The following is a 22,582-nucleotide window of genomic DNA, read 5'->3' as shown; positions in this document are numbered from 1 at the left end:
GTATGCATTTGTTTCTAAAACCAGCTATCCAAATAAAATACTAAGTCCTTTGTGATCTTTATAACTTAGAAGGTAATTTACCTTATCATCACTACTGCTAGGAATAGCTCCTGTTTTTTGAGCATCTAGTATGTCCTAGACAGAGTCCTAAGTACTTGAATGCACCATCTCCTCCAGCCTGCTTCAGTCAGGCAGTGTGTGTGAGGCATTATACCGCTTTATCGAGGAGGAAACTGAGGTTCAGGAGTATTAAGTTTCTCAGATAGGATTCCATTTGACTCCAAACCCAGTGCTGTTTTCTTGGTGCTTTTTAGGGTGTATCCAAATAACTGATATTTACTTGGGAAGTATGTATATATTAAATTGGATTTCATTTAAAACGTTTCCTAGTTTTCCGAATACAAATCCTATTAAAAGTTATGAAAAGAAGTATTTTTTTAAAACATGAATCGAACGTCAGTAGTTTGGGTTAATAACAATCTGAGTAATGTAATTAAAATGATTACTTACTTTTATTTGGGAAAAGAGGAAAAAAAGCCAGAAAATGTGGATAACCAATGTCAGCATTTTGTCTTTGCCTGTCCACACTGCAAATGAGCATTCATTTTGATAAAGACACTCATTTCCATTTATAATTTTAAAATAGTTTGGTCACTTGGAAGTTCAAGACTATCTCATTATTCTGTTTTCTTTTTTGTTTGTTTAATTTCATTATTCTTAAGGATCAAGTTGCTGGTGAATGTGTTCTAGAAAAACCAGACAGGACCAACCCAGGTTTACAGCCACACAGCTCCGGGTCTGAGCCTTCCCTCTCTCGACAACGACGACAGAAGAAAAGAGAACACCCTGAACACAGTGGGGAAAGGACACAGGTCAGCGGAGATCTCTTTGAAGTAAGTCACTGTGCTGTTGCTTGGGAAATAGACTTTATTTAGAATGACTAACAGTTGCCAAAAACATACATAAGAAATGCAGGGAACATATGGAGAGGGGTAGCAATGGTAAGATGCTAAATATTAGTTTTCAAATGTCAGTGAGTTGGAAACAGAGTAAAGCTCTTATCTTTTCCATCAAAAATGGACAAATCCTCTTGAGAGTTAAAGGAACAGGCTAACAAGAGTATTTCTCTGATCCCTCCTGTGTTATACTGATGAATAGTTTCTCCCTTATCTTCTGCATAGAATCATGTCGACACCTCATTTCTTTCACAAGCACCCTGTCTATAAGCTTCTCAGATGGTAATTCACTTTTGGCAGAGTTTCCTTCCAATAAAATGCAATGTTTTGAAGTTTTTGAGAGCAAATCACTGCCAAATACATAGGAGACTTACTGGTAGGGGAACTTTGGAAATGGTTGTATATGAAACTGATAATTCCCACCTCCCCTTTTTAATTATTTAAGTTCCAAGAGGCTCCTCCTCGACTTTTGCCTTCTCTTCCCACTATCGGAAAAACGGATATCACATTATCACAAAAAGATGCTGAAAATCAAAGTAAAGTGGTCATTGGGTCTACTGTGAGCTGTTCGAGCAGCAGGGAGGTGCCATCATCCAAGGTTTGTTGGAGTGTATATTGGATTCGTTTCAACCTTCTTATAAAACTTTTTCGTTATAAAAATCCTATATATATTGTGAAGTTTTCTGTTAAAACATCTTAGCCCTGCCTTTTGCCAAACAATGGAGGGGACAAATTTGTGATTCTCAGCAGAAGCTTTCATTGAAATGGACAGATTCTATAGTTCCAGGGATGGTTGCTTCCACTTAATTAAGGATACCAAAGTAGATTCTGAATGTAGGAAATGCAAAATTTTCCATTTACCCTTCCAAAAATGAGTACTTCCCAGAAATGAGTGTTCTGATCATTCTAGCTAGTAGTTGTAACCAGGATATGACTGGTTTCAAACACGTTCCTTTAAAGGCCTGTGGAAGGCCTGTCCTATAGTGCTGGATGATAATGTCACGCATTCCAGGTGTTCTAAAAATAGTAAGAAGGAATGAAAGTAACGGACTTTCTTTAAAAGGATCGACCATTATCAGCAAGAGAGAGGAGGCGACTAAAGCAGTCACAGGAAGAGGTGTTCCCCTCAGGTAAAGTTTTCTCTTTCCTTCATCTATTGGAAGTTGTTGGTATGGCTTATGGATGTAGCATTGGTTCTGATTGTGAGATGTGAAGTATTTTCAGCATCAGTGATCCATCTGGGAAACAGATTTGGGAGAATTTTTAAAATTTCTTGGTAAATCTTTAAAAAAATCAACATATGCGGCTGTTGGGTCTGGAACTTGTATTATCAGAGGAAAAGGATATTAAAAAGAGAGCAAGAGGGGTTTGAGTGGCATTAACTCCTGGGAGATTTCAGACAGGAAATGGAGTGAGTGTTCAGTTTGTTTCCATGTTCAGATTCTGCTGGTCAAAGAGTGGTATCTTCTCAGGAACAGAGAGAGGAAGCTGGGAGAATGGTGCTTCCCTGGGCTGAGGGCTGTGATCATTCTTATCGCTATCATCTAAAAACAGGACTAGCAGTTTCCATTTATTGAATGCTGACTATGTCTCAAGCATTATGGTAAACGTTTTAAGAGCATTGTCTCATCTCATGTTTACAGTAGCTGTCAAAGGCAGGCAGCATTATCTCCATTTTGCAGCTGAGGAAACTGAGGCTTGGAGGGCTTAAATAACTTGCCCAGGGTCACAGCACCGGTAGACCTAGAGCTGAGGTTTGAGCTGAGATGTCAGGTACCAGAGTGATGATGAATATGCTGTCTGAGGTACTTCTGGGCTGGCACTTGCTGGGGTATCTTTCATATATCCTGTGTAAAGCGCTCTTCTTTTGGGGCCAGCCCACTACAAACAACTGCTGGGGTGGTCACTTTTTCAGGCCCTTCAGTGAGGAGAGCTTCTCTGAGTGCATCAGGACCAGGGAAACCACCAGAGGAAGGCCAGCCCACCCCTAGCCGATGGTTGTCTTCTGACTGCTGTGCGGCTCAGGTATATTACATAGTCCTATGGAAAGGGGGGACGTGTCTATATCATCTGGCAAGCCTAATACAGTAAGCCTCATAACTGCCAGCTCCATTTATTTCTGGGACAGAACTGGCTTAAGTTCTGCCTTTTCACTTTTTTTTTTTTTTTTTTTTTTTTTGAGGAGAGCGAGAGCGAGAGAGAGAGAAAGAAAGTGCTCACAAGGGAGAGGCAGAGGAAGAGAGAATTTTAAGCATGGATGTGGAGCCCAACACAGGGCTTGATCTCACAACTGTGAGATCGTGACCTGAGCTGAAATCAAGAGTCTAATGCTTAACTGACTGAGCCACCCAAGCACCCCACCTTTTCACTCTTGATAAGGAAAAGAACTGGTGAATAATAATTAAGAAGGTTATTTTTGTACCATTAAGGGAATGAGTTTTACAGGTGCTCTTATAAGCAGTTGGTAGGTTAGTTACTATCTTTCTTTAGGTAGTATTTAAAACAAGACTTTAAACGGCTTCCATTAGGCAACCTTTTGCTTATTCTGCTGTGTAACCAATATACCCACCTACCTGGCCAAATTTTAGTCTCACTTGCTTATTATCTTTGCTCAGTTTCCTGTTTGTGTCAGAGTTCATCACCTTCTCGCCTAGGGATGATGTAGGGGCAGCACCTAGTGGCTACATAGGTAATTGCAGGTTTCCAACCCATTTTCACTTTTTTGTGTATTGATACTTCAGGAAAAATGATCCATTTTTCTGTACTGCACTTTCTGACATTATTTCTAGGAGCATATAATTATTTTTAAAAACAGAAACTTCTTGCTCTTGAAAGTAAGGAAGATTTGTTTCTTTAACAATATTCTATGAATAAATTGTTTCACTAATTAACACAGTCTTCTCCATTGTCTAAAGTTTTAAGGTTTGTGTGTAATTAAGTCAAGTACTCCTTTAAAGTATTTTAACAAAGAGTCTCCGATATAAACTGAGGTTGCTTTTATTTATGTGGCATTTTTTCTAGTTTAAAATTCTTTAGAGCACCAGCCCTCTGTGTGGGAGTTGGAGTACCAGAACTGTTTGTCCACTCGCCTCTGGAAAGAAAATTTATTCATAGCTGAGACTTTCCAGGGCCTTGTAAAATTTCCCTTTAAGGTTCTTCATGGTTCACTTGTGTACTTTATAGGTGAACTGGGACATCATTTGGGGAAAGTAACTTCAATTTTTATATCATTAGATTGTCCGGTTAAATTGGATGTAGGTGTGTGTTGTATGTAGACATTGCATCTGAGAGTGGTGCATGCATTACATTCTGGTTGTGTTGTCATGTGGAATTGTGTTTTTCCAAACATTAATAGGAAAGGAAAGTCATCCACTGTCTCTCTGAGGATGAATTAAGTTCTTCTACAAGTTCAACTGATAAATCAGATGGGGATTCCAAAGAACGGTATGTTCTTGTTTTTCTGTCTTCTTTCATAAACAATTTCTGTTTGAATTAATCCTAAATATACGTTTGTCATGGTGTTCAGACCTGCAGTGCTGTCATCGATAACATTATAAATGGGTTTTTGTACATCTTAGAGCTAAAAATAATCTCTTCTAATGAACACATCTGATTTCATTCAGAATTCTTCTAGAATGTCTTTTAAGATCTATGGGTTTATAATTTTCATCAGATCCATAAAAATTTTGGCTGTTACTTCTTCAAAATTTTTTTGGATCCATTTTTGCCTTCTTGAGGATTTTAATTACCTATATATTAGATTGTTTAAAGTTGTCCCACAGCTCACTGATGGTGTTCGTGTGTTTTAGACTTTTTTCTGTTTCATTTTTCATAGATTCTACTGCCATATCTTTGAGTTCACTAGTGTTTTCTTCTACAGCGTCTAGTTTGCTAATCTTATCTCATGTATTTAACATAGTGTACTTTTAATTTCTAGGAGTTCTATTTGGGTCTTTTTATATCTTCCATGCCTCTCCTTAAGATGTTAATGCTTTCCTCTACCTTGGACATACGGAATATATTTATAATAACCACTTAAGTGTCCTTATCAACTAATTCTATCACTTGTGTCACTTTTGGGTCTGTTTCTATTAACTGATTTTTTTCTCTTTATAAAGGTGTGCTATTTTCCTGCTTCTTTGCAGGTTTGATACTTTTGGCTGGATGTCAGACATTGTCAATTTTATCTCATTGGGAGCTGGTATTTTTGTATTGCTTGATATTCTTGAACTTTGTATGTGGATGTAATTAAGTTACTTGCAAATAGTTGGGCAGAATTTATACATAGAACCTGGAGCTTCTTTCTGGCTCTTTCCTTTCTAAAATTTCACTCTCTAGTGGCTATGATTGAACTTTGTCCTTTGTCTCTGCAGGCCAGAAAGACTGTGGGTTTTCTTTTGTACTTTAGCTGCCTATGGCCCTTAGGCTAAAAGGTGTTGACGCCCCTACAGAACCTGCATACAGGTTTTGTATATGCTCCATTGTCTTCACATGCTTGAGTTTTAATTTTGTTGGGTTTATACTTATTATTTACAGAAGGGTCTGTCTGTAAGAGCTTACTTGCCTATTTAGAAGAACTTCCTGAAGGTTGTTTTGCATCTAATTTTTTGATGAAAAATTCTCATAAAGCCAATGAAATCACAAGGGGACTTATTTTCTCCCCCCCCCCCCCCCCGCTCCCCCCAGGAAAGGTCATACAAATGAAATGAGTGACTTGGTCCAACTGATGACTCAGACCCTAAAATTAGACCCTAAGGAGAGCTATGAAGATCTCCTCGTTCCAGATCCAGTGTCAGAATTTAAACTTCATCGGAAGTATCGAGATACACTGATACTTCATGGGAAAGTTGCAGAAGAAGCTGAGGAACTCCATTTTAAAGAGCTACCCTCTGGTGATCAGTTTATTCTTTTACAGCAAACTGGAAAGCATGTTTATTGGAGAAATGTGTCACACCAAGAAGCTAATGCTCCCAAAATGTTTTTGCTTTTTTTAATTATTTTCTTTCAATAACTCCATAAAAGGCATATCTTGTTTTATACAATAGTTGTGTTCCTGAAAAGTTGCATGCAAATTGTTTTTAAAAAATAAATATAAATAAAATGCATGTTTGGGTTTTTCATGTGGCTTTTCTTCAAATTAGATAGCTGTAGATTTAGGTTTAAGAGATTGGTAACGAGACATGAAGTGTAAGTTCATGTATACATTTGTAGTCATTAAAAATACATGAAGTGCTTAAACCAAGCTCTTGTCAAAGTGAAAAAAATCTTAACATGACAAGATTTTTACAAAAACATGTTCTTGTTGCAGTGAAGTGTTTATTTTTCCCTATCTTTGTTATTTCTTTTTAGCTATCATGCCAGGTTCTGAAAAGATCAGAAGAATAGTTGAAGTCTTGAGAGCTGATGTAATCCAGGGCCTGGGGATTCAACTTTTGGAGCAGGTGTATGATCTTTTGGAAGAGGAGGATGAAGTGGAGAGAGAGGTGAGTGTCCCATCAGCCTAATGTGTCAACTGCTTGTGCGATGGAATTCTTTTTAACAGACTTTTGAAATTATCCATTTCACGCATTTAAAGCATACAATTCAGTGGTTTTTAGTATGTTCACAGAATTGTACAGCCATTACCACAGCTGATGTTAGAACATTTAATACCTCCAAAAGAGAGCCTGTATCGTCACTCTCCATTGTCCCCAAGCCCTCCACCCCTAAGCAGCCACTGATATTTCTGTGTCTGTAGATTTGCCTGTTCTGGACATTTCATTTAAATGGAATCATACAAAACATGTGGTCTTTTGTGATTGGCTTCTCTCAGCATAATGTTTTCAAGATTCATCCATGTTGTAGCATATATCAGATACTTCATTGTTTTATATGGTCAAATGCTATTTATTCCATTCTGTAGCTATCCCACATTTTGATTATCTGTTCATCAGCTGATGGACACTTAGGCTTCCACTTTTTGGCTATTATGAGTAATGCTGCTGTGAACATTTGTGTACAAGTTTTTTGTGTGGACATAGGTTTTCATTTTTCTTGGGTATGCATCTAGAAGTGGAAATTGCTAAATCATATGGAAAGTCTGCGTTTAACGTTTTGAAGAACTGCCAAACTCTTTTCCAAAGCAGCTGCACCATTTTACGTTCCTACCAGCAATGTATGAGGGTTCTAATTTCTCCACATTCTTGTCAACTCTTGTTAGTGTCATCATTTTGATTTCAGCCATCCTAGCGGGTAGGAATCCCTAGCTGGGATTTTTATTAGAATGATATAGGATCTTGCTCTAAATAAATTCCAGTTTTGAGGCATCTGGGTGGCTCAGTCAGTTAAGCATCTGAAACTTGATTTCGGCTCAGGTAATCTCGCGGTTTATGTGATTGAGCTCCACATCGGGCTCTGGTCTGCGCTAACAGCGTGAAGCCTCCTTAGGTTCTCTACCCTCACTGTTTCTATACTGCCTTTTATCCTCTATGCATTTGTCTGTAGTTTGCTGTGTATATACACATCCATCACATCCATATATGTATCATAGGCTTTTTTTGTTTTGTTTTAAAGCCCAAATAGAATTATACTGTACACAGTTTTGTAACATGTAATTTTTACATAATGGTACAACTGAGCTTAGAAGCATAGTCAGCTTCTTGTGGTAACAATCACTTGATCGATCCTGTGCTTTTGAGGCCTTTGCTCTTTTCCTACTGTCGCAGGGCTATTTCCTGATTGAGATGACCACTCACTTTGGGTCATGTAGATTATTCTCCAGTGAGTCAACTGCATTACATCACACCTGCATAAGAAAACTTTCAGAGTAGGGGCGCCTGGGTGGCTTAGTTGGTTAAGCGTCCGACTTCGGCTCAGGTCATGATCTTGCTGTCCATGAGTTCAAGCCCCGTGTTGGGCTCTGTGCTGACAGCTTGGAGCCTGGAGCCTGCTTCAGATTCTGTGTCTCCCTCTCTGCCCCTCCCCTACACATGCTCTGTCTTTCAGAAATAAATAAATGTTAAAAAAATTAAAAAACAGAAAATTTTCAAAGTAGTAGAAGTGCCTGAACAAACATTCTTTTGACTAGCTTTATTTTTAAATATTTGTATTTCTAGTTGTTTGGTGATAATAATAGCAATGACAATGAAGCCTTAAATTCCTAGAAATACAGTTGCTTCTCCACCAATTTATTTATATTGTTTTTGATGCATTATCTTATTTTATCCAGACACTAGTCTGAACACACATGGTCCAAGAACACTCAAATAATAAACCAAATATAAACAGATGTTAAAGATTGGTCTTCATGGGGCGCCTGGGTGGCTCAGTCGGCTGGGCAGCCGACTTCGGCTCAGGTCATGATCTCGTGGTCTGTGAGTTCGAGCCCCGCATCGGGCTCTGTGCTGACAGCTCAGAGCCTACAGCCTGTTTCGGATTCTGTGTCTCTCTCTCTCTGACCCTCCCCCGTTCATGCTCTGTCTCTCTCTGTCTCAAAAATAAATAAACGTCAAAAAAAAAATTTTTTAAAGATTGGTCTTCAAACATTATAGCCAACGATGCCATGCTTACCTATGATCTCATTGACATAAAACCACATCCACACCACAATCCCTATCAAAATAACACCAGCATTCTTCACAGAGCTAGAACAAACAATTCTAAAATTTGCATGGAACCAGGAAAGACTCTGAATAGCCAATGTAATGTTGAAAAAGAAAACCAAAGCTGGAGGCATCACAATTCCAGACTTCAAGCTGTATTACAAAGCTGTAATCATCAAGACAGTATGGTACTGGCACAAAAACAGACACACAGGTCAATGGGAACAGAATAGAGAACCCAGAAATGGACCCACGATTGTATGGCCAACTAATCTTGGACAAAGCAGTAAAGAATATCCAGTGGAAAAAAGACAGTCTCTTTAGCAAATGGTGTTGGGAAAACTGGACAATGACTTAGCAGAAGAATGAACCTGGACCACTTTCTTACACCATACACAAAAATAAACTGAAAATGGATGAAAGACCTAAACGTAAGACAGGAAGCTATCAAAATCCTAGAGGAGAAAACAGGCAACAACTTCTTTGACCTCGGCTGTAGCAGCTTCTTACTTGACATGTCCCTGGAGGCAAGGGAAACACAAGCAAAAATGAACTATTGGGACCTTATCAAGATAAAAAGCTGCACAGCGAAGGAAATAATCGGCAAAACTAAAAGGCACCCACCAGAATGGGAGAAGATATTTGCAAATGACATATCAAATAAAGGGTTAGTATCCAAAATCTTAAGCTCAACATCCAAGAACAAGATAATCCAGTGAAGAAATGAACAAAAGACACAAATAGACTTTTTTCCAAAGAAGACATCCAGATGGCTAACAGACACATGAAAAGATGCTCAATATCATTCATCATCAGGGAGATACAAATCAAAACCACAATTAGATACCACCTCACACTGGTCAGAGTGGCTAACATTAACAACTCAGACAACAAGATATTGGTGAAGATATTGGTGAGGATGTGGAGAAAGAGGAACCCTTTGGCACTGCTGGTGGGAATGCAGAGTGGTACAACCACTCTGGAAAACAGTATGGACATTCCTCAAAAAATTAAAAATAGAACAACCCTAAACTCAGCAATTGCACTGCTAGGTATTTATCCAAAGGATACAGAAATGCTGATTCAGAGGGGCACACGCACCCCAATATTTATAGCAGTGCTATCGACAATAGCCAAAGTATGGAAAGAGCCCAAATGTCCATCGACTGATGAATGGATAAAGAAGATGTGGTATATACAATAGAATATTACTTGGTGATCAAAAAGAATGAAATCTTGCCGTTTGCAACAATGTGGATGGAACTAAAGTGTATTATGCTAAACAAAGTAAGTCAGAGAAAGGAATATATCATTTCACTCATGTGGAATTTAAGAAACAAAACAGATGAACATAGGGGAAGGGAAGCATAAATAATATAAAAACAGAGAGGGAGGCACACCATAAAAGACTCAAATATAGAGAACAAAGTAAGGGTTGCTGGTGGGGTATTGCGGGGGATGGGCTAAATGGGTGATGGGCATTAAGAGGGCACTTGTTGGGATGAGCACTGGGTGTTATATGTGATGAATCACTAAATTCTATTCCTGAAATCATTATTACCCTATATGTTAACTAACTTGGATTTAAATAAATTAAAAACAACACAACACGTCCACACCTCAGTGGCTACCGCTCTAGTCTATTCAGCAGAGCTTCCTTGACTGTGAGCTGTTGGAAGCTGTCAGTTTAGCACTCTTGACTTTTTTTCAAGCTCTGAATAGCAGTAGGGATCTCAGCAAAGACTGGTGGGAGGAACTAGTTCAACCTCAGCATAGTGCCAAAATGTGGCCAGTCAGTGCTTCGAGTAAGTCACAGCAGCACTGGAGCCTTCTCTGCAGGGTTATGAACAAACTGGGCCATTGCTCTGGACAGCCACTGAATGTCACTTCTCCAGCAATTTAATACTAGATGACTTTGTTGTGTTGTTTTAATTTTTTATTTTAAAATAATTTTAGACTAGCAGTTGCAAAAATAGTATAAAGAATTCCTGAATACTCATCTATATTCCCTAACATTACTATTCTACCACTTTTGCTTCATTATTCTTTTTCTCCATATGTACAATTATTTTTCTGTCCATTTGTGAGAATGTTGTGGACATGATGTCCCTCCACCCCTGAATTCTTCATTTTATTTCCTAGGAACAAGAATATGTCCTTATATAACTACAGCACAGTGATCAGATTCAGAAAGTTAACACTGATATAATACCATTATCTAATCTACAGACGTTATTTAAATTTCATGAGTTGTCACTGATATCCTTTATAGCAAAAGAAAAAAAAATCATTCTGTTCTAGGATTCAGTTGATTCAACTCAATTGTGATTAAATAAAGGATTACTTTTTTTAATAGCTTTATTAAGATATAATTCACATACCATGCAACTCACCCACTAAAGTATATACTTCAGGGGCACCTGGGTAGCTCAGTTGGTTAAGCGTCAGACTTTGGCTCAGGTTATGATCGCACAGTTCATGAGTTTGAGCACCACACTGGGCTCTCTGCTGTCAGTGCAGAGCCTGCTTCAGATCCTCTGTCCCCCTCTCTCCCTGCCCCTTCTCTGCTTTCATTCTCTCTCTCTCTGTCAAAAATAAGTAAATGTTAAAAATTATTTTCAATGTGCACTTCAGTGGTTTTTAATATATTCACAAATACACATATCACTACAGTCAATTTTAAATATTTTTGTCTCCTTAAAAAGAAACCTTGTACTTTTAGCTATTGACCCTCTATCTTCTCTTCCTTCCAATCCTAAGGAACCACTAAATCTGCCTTCTCTCTGTATAGATTTGCCTTTCTGGACATTTCATTTAATAGAATCATATAAAATATATAGTTTTTTGTGACTTTTTTTCACTTAGCATAATGTCTTCAAGGTTCATGTGTACAGGAACATTTATCAGTACCTCATTCCAACTGAATAGTGTTCTGTTGTGTGGATATGCCACATTTTGTTTAATTTTTTTATAAGTTGTTGGACATTTGGATTGTTTCCACCTTTTGCCTATTGTGACTAAATCTGATATAAACATTGGTGTGCAGGCTTCAGTGTGGATTCAGTTCCCTTGGATGTATAATGAGGAGTGGAATTGCTGGGTCACATGGTAACTGTTCATTTAAATGTTTGAGGAACTTCCAGACTGTGCTTTTTGTTTTTTTGTTTTTAATGCTTATTTATTTTTGAGAGAGAGAGAGCATGAGCAGGGGAGGGGCGGAGAAAGACAGAGACACAGAATTCGAAGCAGGCTCCAGGCTCTGAGCTGTCAGCACAAAGCCTGATGTGGGGCTCGAACACATGGACCGTGAAATCATGACTTGAGCTAAAGTCGAATGCTTAACTGAGCCACCCACGCGCCCCAATTCCAGACTGCTTTCTAAAGCAACTGCATCATTTTATATTTCTACCACCAGTGTAAGAGGGTTCTGATTTCTCCCCATCTTAGTCAACACTTGTTATTATCTGACCTTTGGTTTATAGCCATCCTAGCAAGTGTGAAGTAGTATTTATTGTGGTTTGGTTTGCATTTCCCAGATTGCAACTGATGTTGAGCATCTTTTCATATATTACTTTGCATTTGTATATTTTCTTTGGAGGTATGTCTACTTAGGTTCTTTGCCTATTTTTAAATTGAGTTATTTATATTTTAATTAATGAGTTATAGGAATTGTCTATATATTCTAGATACAAGTCATATTATCAAATACATGATCTGTGTATATTTTTCCCATTCTGTGGGAATGGGAGAATGTCTTTTTACTTTCTTGATAGTGTTCTTTGAAGCACAAAAATTTTCATTTTTGATGAAGTCCAATTTATTTTTATTTTTATTTCTTAATGTTTATTTATTTTTGAGAGATGGAGAGAGATAGTACGTGAACAGGGAAGGGGCAGAGAGAGAGGGAGACACAGAATCTGAAACAGGCTCCGGGCTCTGAGCTGTCAGCACAGAGCCCACCGTGGGGCTCAAACTCAAAAACCGCTAGATCATGACCTGAGTTGAAGCTGGATGCTCAACCGACTGAGCCACCCAGGCGCCCCTATTTTTCTTTTGCTACTTGTGTTTTTGGTGTCATCAAAGAATCCTTTGCCAAATCCAAGATCATGTAGGTTTACCTCTATGTTTTCTTCTAAAAGGTTTGTAGTTTTAATCTGTGTATTTAGGTCTTTGATGTATTTTGAGTTAATTTTTGTATATTGTATGCAGTAAAGGTCCATCTTCATTCTTATGTATGTGGCTATCTTGTTGTCTGACCTCCATTTCTTGGAAAGACTGTTCTGCCCCCTGGTCAAAAAAGAAACAAGTTGACCATATACACTTGGGCTTATTTTTAGACTCTCAATTCTGCTCCTTTAATCTGTGTCTGTCCTTATGCCAGTACCATACAGTCTTGTTAACTGTTGATTTGTAGTAAGTTTTAAAATCAAGATAGATGAATCCTCCAACTTGGTTATTTTTCAAAATTGTTCTGGCTAAGTCAGAGTGGCCAAAATGAACAAATCAGGAGACTATAGATGCTAGAGAGGATGTGGAGAAACGGGAACCCTCCTGCACTGTTGGTGGGAATGCAAACTGGTACAGCCACTCTGGAAAACAGTGTGGAGGTTCCTCAAAAAATTAAAAATAGACCTACCCTATGACCCAGCAACAGCACTGCTAGGAATTTACCCAGGGGATACAGGAGTGCTGATGCATAGGGGCACTTGTACCCCAATGTTTATAGCAGCACTCTCAACAATAGCCAAATTATGGAAAGAGCCTCAATGTCCATCAACTGATGAATGGATAAAGAAATTGTGGTTTATATACAAAATGGCGTTCTACGTGGCAATGAGAAAGAATGAAATATGGCCCTTTGTAGCAACGTGGATGGAACTGGAGAGTGTTATGCTAAGTGAAATAAGCCATACAGAGAAAGACAGACACCATATGTGTTCACTCTTATGTGGATCCTGAGAAACTTAACAGAAACCCATGGGGGAGGGGAAGGAAAAAAAAAAAGAGGTTAGAGTGGGAGAGAGCCAAAGCGTAAGAGACTCTTAGAAACTGAGAACAAACTGAGGGTTGATGGGGGGTGGGAGGGAGGGGAGGTGGGTGATGGGTATTGAGGAGGGCACCTTTTGGGATGAGCACTGGGTGTTGTATGGAAACCAATTTGACAATAAATTTCATATATTGAAAAAAACAAAAAACAAAATTGTTCTGGCTATTCTGGGTCCCTTATAATTCTATGAATGTTAGAATTTGCTTGTCAATTTCTTCAAAGAAGCCAGTTGGGATTCTTATAGGGATTGCATTGAACCTGCAGATTAGTTTATATAGAGTATTACCATCTTAACAGAGTTAAGACTTCCAGTTCATAAACATGAGGTGATTTTATGTTTATTAAATTTTAGATCTAAATTTCTTTAAACAATGTTTTATAGTTTTCAGAGCATAAGTTTTATACCTCTCGTTAAATTTATTCCTGAGTATTTTATTCTTTTGATCTTAATGGAATTTTCTTATATTTATTTGGGATTATTTACTGCAAATGCACAGAAATAAATTTGATTTTGGAAATCTTGACCTTGTGTCCTGCAACCTTGCTTAACTTGTTTATTGGGTTTAATACTCTTTTTTTTTTTTTTTTTTTTTGTGCACTCCTTGGAATCTTCTCTATATAATATCACATCATCTGTGAATAGAGTTAGCTTTACTTTATAGTCTGGATGTCTTTTACTTCTTTTTCTTGCCTCATTGCCCTGGCTAAAACCTCCAGTACAGTATTGAGTAGAAGTGGTACAAGTGGAGGTCCTTGACTTGTTTCTGATCTAGGAGGGAAAGCATCCAGTCTTTCACCATTAGTTGCCTGTGTGTTTTTATAGATACCACTTACCAGCTTGAAGAAGGTTCTTTCTTTTCCTGGTTTGTTGAGTGTTTTGTTTTTTTTTTTTTTTTAATCATGAAAAGGTATTAGGTTTGTCAGATGCTTTTTATTTCAATGATCATATGGTTTTTGTTTTTAATTCTGTTGATAGGGTGTGTAACATTATTGATTTGGGGATGTTAAACCATCCTTGCATTCCTGAGATAAACCTCACTTGGTCATACTACTACTTCTATGTTACTGGAGTCATGTTTCTAGTATTTTGTTGAAGATTCTTTTGTCATATTCTTACCAGATATTGGTCTTTAGTTTTCTGTGATGTCTTTGGTTGTGTTATCGGGGTAATAATGGCTTCATAGAATGAGTTGGGGAATGTTCCCTCACCTTCTGTTTTTTGAAAGACTTAGTGAGTAATTGGTATTCTTAATTTTTTTGTTGTTTATTTGAGAGAGAGAGTTCATTAAAAAAAATTTTTTTTAACGTTTATTTTTGAGAGAGACAGAAAGAGACAGAGTGCGAGCGGGAGAGGGGCAGAGAGAAGGGGAGACACAGAATCTGAAGCAGGCTCCAGTCTCTGAGCTGTCAACACAGAGCCTGGTGCGGGGCTTGAACTCAGAAACTATGAGATCACGACCTGAGCTGAAGTCGGACACTCAATGGAGCCACCCAGGAGCCCCTAGAGAGTTCATTTTTTTAAGATTCTGCATATAAGTGAGATCATACAGTATTTGTATTTCTCTGTTTGACTTATTTCACTTAGAATAATGCCTTCAAGTTTCATTGATGTTGTTGCAAATGGCACTGTTTTTTTCTCCCTCACTTTTAAAGGACATTTTTGCCAGATAAAAGATTCTTGGTTGACAGTTGGGTTTTTGTGTTGTGTTGTTGTTTCACTTTGAAAATACTGCACTACTGTCTTCCGCCCTCCAAAGCTTCTGATGAGAAATCTGATATCATATTGGAGATCCCTTGTATGTGATAAGTTGCTCCTTTATTGCTGCTTTCAAGATTCTCCCTTTCTCTTCAGCTTTCAACAGTTTGATTATAATGTGTCTGGGTAAGAACTGTTTGTTTCATCCTAGAGTTCATTGAACTTTCGGATGTTTATATTCATGTCTTTGTTAAAACTTCATACATCTTGGCTATTATTTCTTCAAATCTCTCTTTCTCTTTCTTCCTCTTCTGGGACTCCCACTATACACATATATCTGTCTCTTCAAATCCCCTGAGAGTTGCATCAGCTGGAGGGGGAGAGGTTTGTAACTGTCACTGAGGGCTGCAACAGTGGTTGCCTGCTTCTGTGTTTGCAACTCTGTGAGCAGAAGAAGCAATCATCTGTTAGTACACAGACCCCCAGGACTTGGAGGACAAGTTCTTATTGCCTACCCTGGCTCCACAAGCTGTGTGCAGACTGCTCCAGGAACATCTGCCCACCCAGCTGCCTGCTACCAGGCTTGGGGGTGCTAGGGACTGAAATTGACTGAAATTAACCACAATTTACCAGCCTTCCCCTGGAAGTTACAAGTCTTTAATAGACTGCAGAGGTCCAATATAGTTACATCAGGCATTTTGTCAGGGCAGTTTTTTGTCCATGTGAGGAGAAGAAGTCCTGGTGCTTTCTCCTCTGCCCGCTTTCATACATATTGTGTAATTACTTTTTAAAAAATTTTTAGTTTTTTTTATTTTTGAGAGAAACACAGAGTATGAGTGGAGGAGGGGCAGAGAGAGAGGGAGACACAGAATCCAAAGCACGTTTCAGGCTCTGAGTTGTCAGCATAGAGCCTGATGCTGGGCTGGAACGCCCAAACTGCAAGATCATGACCTGAGCCAAAGTCTGACGCTTAACCAACTGAGCCAACCAGGCACCCTGTATTGTATAATTATTTTAAAATCAGTTCCGAGAAGAAAGGAAAAACAATATGCATATATATTAGGTTTTATTTTCATAATTACTCTGAGGTGTCATCTGAAATTGGCCCCTGGTAGGAGGAGGGCAGAGAGAGGGGGAAGGAAGAGGCAAACGCTCCACATTGGTAGGTGGCAGTTTTAATAAGGAAGGGAACTTACATATGAGGCTTGTCTTGGGCAGCCACAGGATGAGTAGATGTCCACACCTACCTGCCAAATCTCAGAAGTTCACATATATATATATATATATGTTATATTAACTGAGTTCAATCACATATACTGTCCAGATGGTCTCAACACCACATCACTATCTCAAGGCTATGCCCTTGGGCAGCCTTTGGGAGTAGGGAAGGCAAATGGAATGTACATTCCAAGGACAGGAGAGGATGGGAACCTCTAGTTGCCAGGATTAGGTTCACAAGTGAACCAGAGGTCACATCCTCTCCATAACCTCCCCTCAAAGTAGTGCTTTTATGTTTCCATGTAAATTAAAATTGTTGTCTAGGGTCTTTTTGATTTCAGCTTGATAAACTACCTTTAGTAGTAGTTCTTTCTTTTTTTTTTTTTTTTTTTAATGTTTATTCATTTTTGAGAGACAGAGACAAAGCAAGAGGGGGCGGGGCAGAGAGAGAGGGAGACACAGAATCCGAAGCAGGCTCCAGGCTCCGAGCTGTCAGCCAGAGTCTAATGCAGGGCTTGAACCCATGAACCATGAGATCATGACCTGAGCTGAAGTTGGATGCCTAACCAAGTGAGCCACCCAGGCAACCCTGCCTTTAACAGTTCTTGTAAAGTGGTCTGCTAGCGACAAATTCTTCACCAGGGAATGTCTTTACTTCACCTTTTATTTTTGAAAGACAGCTTTACTGGCTATGGGATTCTTCTTGCTTGACAATTTTTTTTCTTTGAACACTTTGAATATAGTATTCCACTGCCCCTTGGTCTCTGTTGTTTATGTTAGCTGTTAATGTTATTTCAGTTCCTTTATAAGTGATACAGTTTTCCTCTTGCCACTTTCATGATTGTTTCCTTGTCTTTGGCTTTTAGCACTTTTGCTTTAATGTGTCTGTAGATCTCTTTGAGTTGATCCTGCTTGGAGTTCATGGAGATTCCTGGATGTGTAGATCAGTGTTTTTCAATACATTTGGAAGTTTTCAGTCATTATTTCCTTTTTTTTTAGACGTATTTTATTATTTATTTGTTTGTTTGTTTAAATTTATATCCAAGTTAGCATATAGTGCAACCATGATTTCAGGAGTAGATTCCTTAATGCCCCTTACCCATTTAGCCCATCCCCCCTCCCACAACTGCTCCAGCAACCCTCTGTTCTCTATATTTAAGAGTCTCTTATGTTTTGTCCCCCTCCCTGTTTTTATATTATTTTTGCTTCTCTTCCCTTGTTTTCATCTGTTCATACCTTAAATTCCTCATATGAGTGAAGTTATATGATACTTGTCTTTCTCTGACTAATTTCACTTAGCATAATACCCTCTGGTTCCATCCACGTAGTTGCAAATGGCAAGATTTCATTCTTTTTTTATTTTTTTATATATGTATTTTTAATTTACATCCAAATTAGTTAGCATATAGTGCAACAATGATTTTAGGAGTAGATTCTTTAGTGCCCCTTACCCATTTAGCCCATCCCCCCTCCCACACACCCTCCAGTAACCCTCTGTTTGTTCTCCATATTTATGAGTCTCTTATGCTTTGTCCCCCTCCCTATTTTTATATTAGTTTTGTTTCCCTTCCCTTATGTTCATCTGTTTTGTCTCTTAAAGTCCTCATATGAGTAACGTCATATGACTTTTGTCTTTCTCTAATTTCACTTAGCATAATACCCTCCAGTTCCATCCATGTAGTTGCAAATGGCAAGATTTCATTCTTTTTGATTGCTGAGTAATACTCCATTGTGTATGTATATACCACATCTTCTTTATCCATTCATCCATTGATGGACATTTGGGCTCTTTTCATACTTTGGCTATTGTTGATAGTGCCGCTATAAACATTGGTTGCATGTGTCCCCCTGGATGAATACGTAGTAATGCAATTGCTGGGTCATAGGGTAGTTCTAGTTTTAATTTTTTGAGGAACCTCCGTACTGTTTTCCAGAGTGGCTGCACCAGTTTGCATTCCCACCAGCAGTGCAAAAGAGATCCTCTTTCTCCGCATCCTCGCCAACATCTGTTGTTGCCTGAGTTGTTAATGTTAACCATTCTGACAGGTGTGAGGTGGTATCTCATTGTGATTTTGATTTGTATTTCCCTGATGATGAGTGATGTTGAGCATTTTTTCATGTGTCAGTTGGCCATCTGGATGTCTTCTTTGGAGAAATGTCTATTCATGTCTTTTGCCCATTTCTTCACTGGATTATTTGTTATTTGGGTGTTGAGTTTGATAAGTTCTTTATAGATTTCGGATACTAACCCTTTATCTGATATGTCCTTTGCAAATATCTTCTCCCATTCCGTTGGTTGCCTTTTAGTTTTGCTGATTGTTTCCTTCACTGTGCAGAAGCTTTTTATCTTGATGAGGTCCCAATAGGTCATTTTTGCTTTTGTTTCCCTTGCCTCCAGAGACGTGTTGAGTAAGAAGTTGCTGTAGTTGAGGTCAAGGAGGTTTTGCCTGCTTTCTCCTTGAGGATTTTGATGTCTTCCTGTCTTACATTTAGGTCTTTCATCCATTTGGAGTTTATTTTTCTCGTGGTATAAGAAAGTGGTCCAAGTTCATTTTTCTGCATGTCGCTGTCCAGTTTTCCCAGCACCATTTGCTGAAGAGACTGTCTTTATTCCATTGGATATTCTTTCCTGCTTTGTCAAAGATTTAGTTGGCCATATGTTTGTGGGTCCATTTCTGGGTTCTCTTGTAGCAGGATTCTCACGCAGAGAGTCATGACACTGAGGCTTTTCTTTCCAGGAAGCAACTTTATTCCTGTTGGCACTGCTCAGTTGGGTTCGTACCCAAAGAACTGAGCCCTGAATGCCACGTGGCATACTTTTTTATATATTTTTTACTTCTTTGCCTCCCATATACGGTAACACACAAACATGTAGTCTGATTAAGTGGTCTCATGTTACAAGGTCATGAGGGATGTTGTCATATAGGCCGTATAGTCAGGTTGCCTTGAGATTTTTTTTCTTAGGGAGGGGACCCTACCACCTTCCCCACTTTGATGCTCGGACCCCTCTATTTTGGGTCAAAGAACATCATCTTGATTTAGAGGTTTATATTTTTATAACATCATTATATGAGTGGCCATCCTTTTTTTTTTTTTTTTTTTTTTTTAAATTATGGCCTCAGTGAGACTGGAGGCAGACCAGGGGACCCAAGCAAGGTAGGAGGATTAAGCAACCTCCCAGAATTAGGAGGATAATTTTTATGAGACTTTGGAATCCCCTGAAAGTTGAAAACCATCTTCCAAATAACTCCCTGGGGTTTTAACTGTTACAGGTCTGGACAGGGACATGAGCAGTCTTTTTTATTTGACTTGTGATCTCTTCTATGACTTTTTTTCTTGTTATCTATCTGTAGGCAGCAGTTGCTTAGGTTAAACTTTTTACAAACTTTTCCCTCAGAAATAAGTAGGTAATCTAAGGCCAAGCGATTTTGATAGATAGCATGGCACATTTTGGTTTGTTGCTTGGCTAGTAAGGTAAGAGCTCTGGCAGTTTTATTGGTTACAATTTTTATAACTGCTTATAGTCTCATTATGTGGTTTATTTGCATGTAAATGGGAGTGTGGTAACCCTAAGACCCATCTTCTGGCCAGGTGGCAGGGCTATAATAATGGATTATACACTTGGGAGGCCATTTATCATCTTTTTAATTGCCAGTTTGTAAGGCACGCTTCTTCCTTTGAGTCTCCTGTCCCTATACATTTGAACTCTCAAATGTTTCTCTCTGTCAGGTGGAAACAGGAAGAAAGATGGATGAATAGTTTTCAGCACATATGACCCTGACCAGACTGAGGGAAGTACTATATAGGCTGTCTTTCCACATATCTAGTATAGTCCACCTGGGGCCTGCCATTTGATGGCTGCATTGATATTGTCTCAGACCTCTCAGAGGTGAGAGAAGTTAAACAAGGGGTGGGGATCTGATCTGGCTCAAGGTGATCTGGGGTCCCCCACCATTGGGTTTTCTGGGCAGTTGAGTTATAAAATCTTTGGCTTAGGCATGTTAAGTTTTTAACAGAGACGATGATGAACTTTTTCCCCACTAGGCAAGATAGTTTTTCCCAGTAATTGAGCTTTTGAGAGCCAAACCCTGGTAGTAGGACTGGGGTATGTTGTTTTACTATAAAGTTGTGGGAATCTAATTTTTTAGTCTCTTATGGCCATTGTTTCCCCATGTTGGTACCAATGAAGTATCCTATCCACAAAAGGAAGGTGAGTGTTAACAGAAACCTCTCACATTTCCAGCTGGCTGGGGTGGCCTTGGACAATCCTATGGCAAAGAGTAGAGCACGAATCACAATAATAGTGAGAAACAAGGCATGACAGTGCATCACAGTACGGAAACATAGAAAATAAGCACAGTCTTTTGTTTCATCGGACCATCGATTCCTCAAGCTTCTGCCGTGCCTACATTAGTCAGCTTCTGGAGTGACTAAAGCAGGGTTGTAGTCTCTTGGAGCCTCTGGAATTGCGGATTGCTTTTTTCATATGGTCAGCTTGCATAGCATTGGTGGATTAGGAATGCACTCCCAGTTTTGAGATGCTGGCTTCATTCTGCTTGTGGTGAATCCAAGGACCCACTTCAGCTACCTTTACTGCAGTAGGGGTGGACAAAACGACAGTGAATGAGCCCCTGCAGAGGGGTTTTAGGGGCTGGACATTCCACTCCTTTATCTATATTGCATCTCCTGGTTTAAAGGGGTGAGCATCTGTGGTCAGATTCACAGGTAATCGCTCCCTGACTCAGTGGTGTAAGGTGGTTAGGGTAAAGCCAAGGGCCTGCATCTGTTGTCTTAGAGTTAGATTGCCTATCTCACTTAGATCCCCCCTTATGCCCTTGATAATGGGGGGAAGGCACCCAAAAAGGATTTTATAAAGGGAGAACCCCATCTACTTCTTTAGCCTCCCACTTGCAGCTGTAGTCTGCTTTTTGAAGTTTCCCTATCTCTCCCTGCCTAATGTTAACCCTTTCCCTATTTATTTCTCCCCCAGAATAGGGCCTGTACCTGCTGTTAGGAAACAGGGATGATGACCGTTCTAGCTTTTTTAAGCTGATAAGAGACAGTGTGGGGGTACAGCAGTTAGAGTCTACCCCAGGGTCGGTCAAGTAGCCCACAGTATGGTTCTACAGGAAGGCTGGCAGGCATGAGGTGGCATAATTATTAGCAGACACAAAGAGAAGAACGCAAAGTAAAGATTATACTGACCAACAAGGTGGCATCTTAAGATAATGTCTACAGTTTCCAAACCTGTCAAACAACCTAGGAGAGACTCTGACTTTGTAAACAACATATGTCAGGGAATCTCTCATGACCCAGGTGATGGAAGAGCAGGAGTAATAAGTAATCAATGGTGGCTCTATTTCCAAGAGTTTGGCCCTAATTTAATTAAAAAAATTTTTTTAAATCATATACCACTTGTGAGGTGTTATTTAGAGTTTTGCTGAGTATAAGCAGACAGTCTGATTTATTTTGAGGTATAAAACTTTTTTTTTTAATGTATATTTATTTCTGAGACAGAGAGAGACAGAGCATGAGTGGGGGAGGGGCAGAGGGAGGGAGACACAGAATCCGAAGCAGGCTCCAGGCTCTGAGCTGTCAGCACAGAGCCTGATGCCGGGCTCGAAGTCACAGACTGCGAGATCATGACCTGAGCCGAAGCCGGATGCTCAACAGACTGAGCCACCCAGGCGCCCTGAGGTATAAAACTTTTTTAAGAGCCAGGAGTTCTGCTAGAGAAAGAGTCAAAACAGCCATTTACCATTATTAATTTGCAAAATTTTAGGTAAGCCAAAAGTGGGTATTATTTTATAAAGCAAAACTTTTATTGCTTTTTATGCCTTTTTTGTCTTGCAGAAGAAGGCCTTTACTCAATTAGTGAAAGTATCAATCCATACCCACAGATGTTGGAATTCCTTTGACCTTGGCATATGAGTGAAACCTAATTGTTAGTCTTTCCTGGATAGCCTCCAGTTCCTTGATTGCCTGGGAGAGCAAGTTTGTGGTTGAAAGTATTGTTTTTAAGACATACTTCACAGGCTGATACTACTTTCAGAACTCTCTTTGAAAAATTTTTTTCCCAGTAAAC

General features: G+C 39.1%; 1 protein-coding gene across 5 annotated transcripts in view; it reads left to right on the top strand.

The window, feature by feature from the left end:
• Positions 1-22,582, top strand: part of NEK4 (NIMA related kinase 4) — a 50,343-nt gene that overhangs the window by 15,379 nt on the left and 12,382 nt on the right. For 3 of the 5 annotated variants that reach the window (XM_019417151.2, XM_019417145.2, XM_053898005.1), the window contains 8 exons: positions 723-893; positions 1,402-1,554; positions 2,020-2,086; positions 2,872-2,981; positions 4,312-4,400; positions 5,643-5,848; positions 6,306-6,439; positions 7,661-8,101. In XM_019417151.2, the coding sequence (XP_019272696.1) occupies positions 723-893; positions 1,402-1,554; positions 2,020-2,086; positions 2,872-2,981; positions 4,312-4,400; positions 5,643-5,848; positions 6,306-6,439; positions 7,661-7,765 (1,035 nt within the window). In that variant the 3' untranslated portion in view covers positions 7,766-8,101. Of the gene's footprint in view, positions 1-722; positions 894-1,401; positions 1,555-2,019; positions 2,087-2,871; positions 2,982-4,311; positions 4,401-5,642; positions 5,849-6,305; positions 6,440-7,660; positions 8,102-22,582 lie in introns of those variants that run through there. The other 2 variants (XM_019417150.2, XM_053898004.1) reach the window with 1 other exon arrangement.

This window comes from Panthera pardus, unplaced genomic scaffold (assembly GCF_024362965.1).
Source record: "Panthera pardus isolate Hobbes unplaced genomic scaffold, ASM2436296v1 HiC_scaffold_8, whole genome shotgun sequence".
Classification (NCBI taxonomy): Eukaryota; Metazoa; Chordata; class Mammalia; order Carnivora; family Felidae; genus Panthera; species Panthera pardus.
The sequence above is the reverse complement of the archived record's forward strand: the minus strand, read 5'-3'. Positions and strand labels throughout refer to the sequence as shown.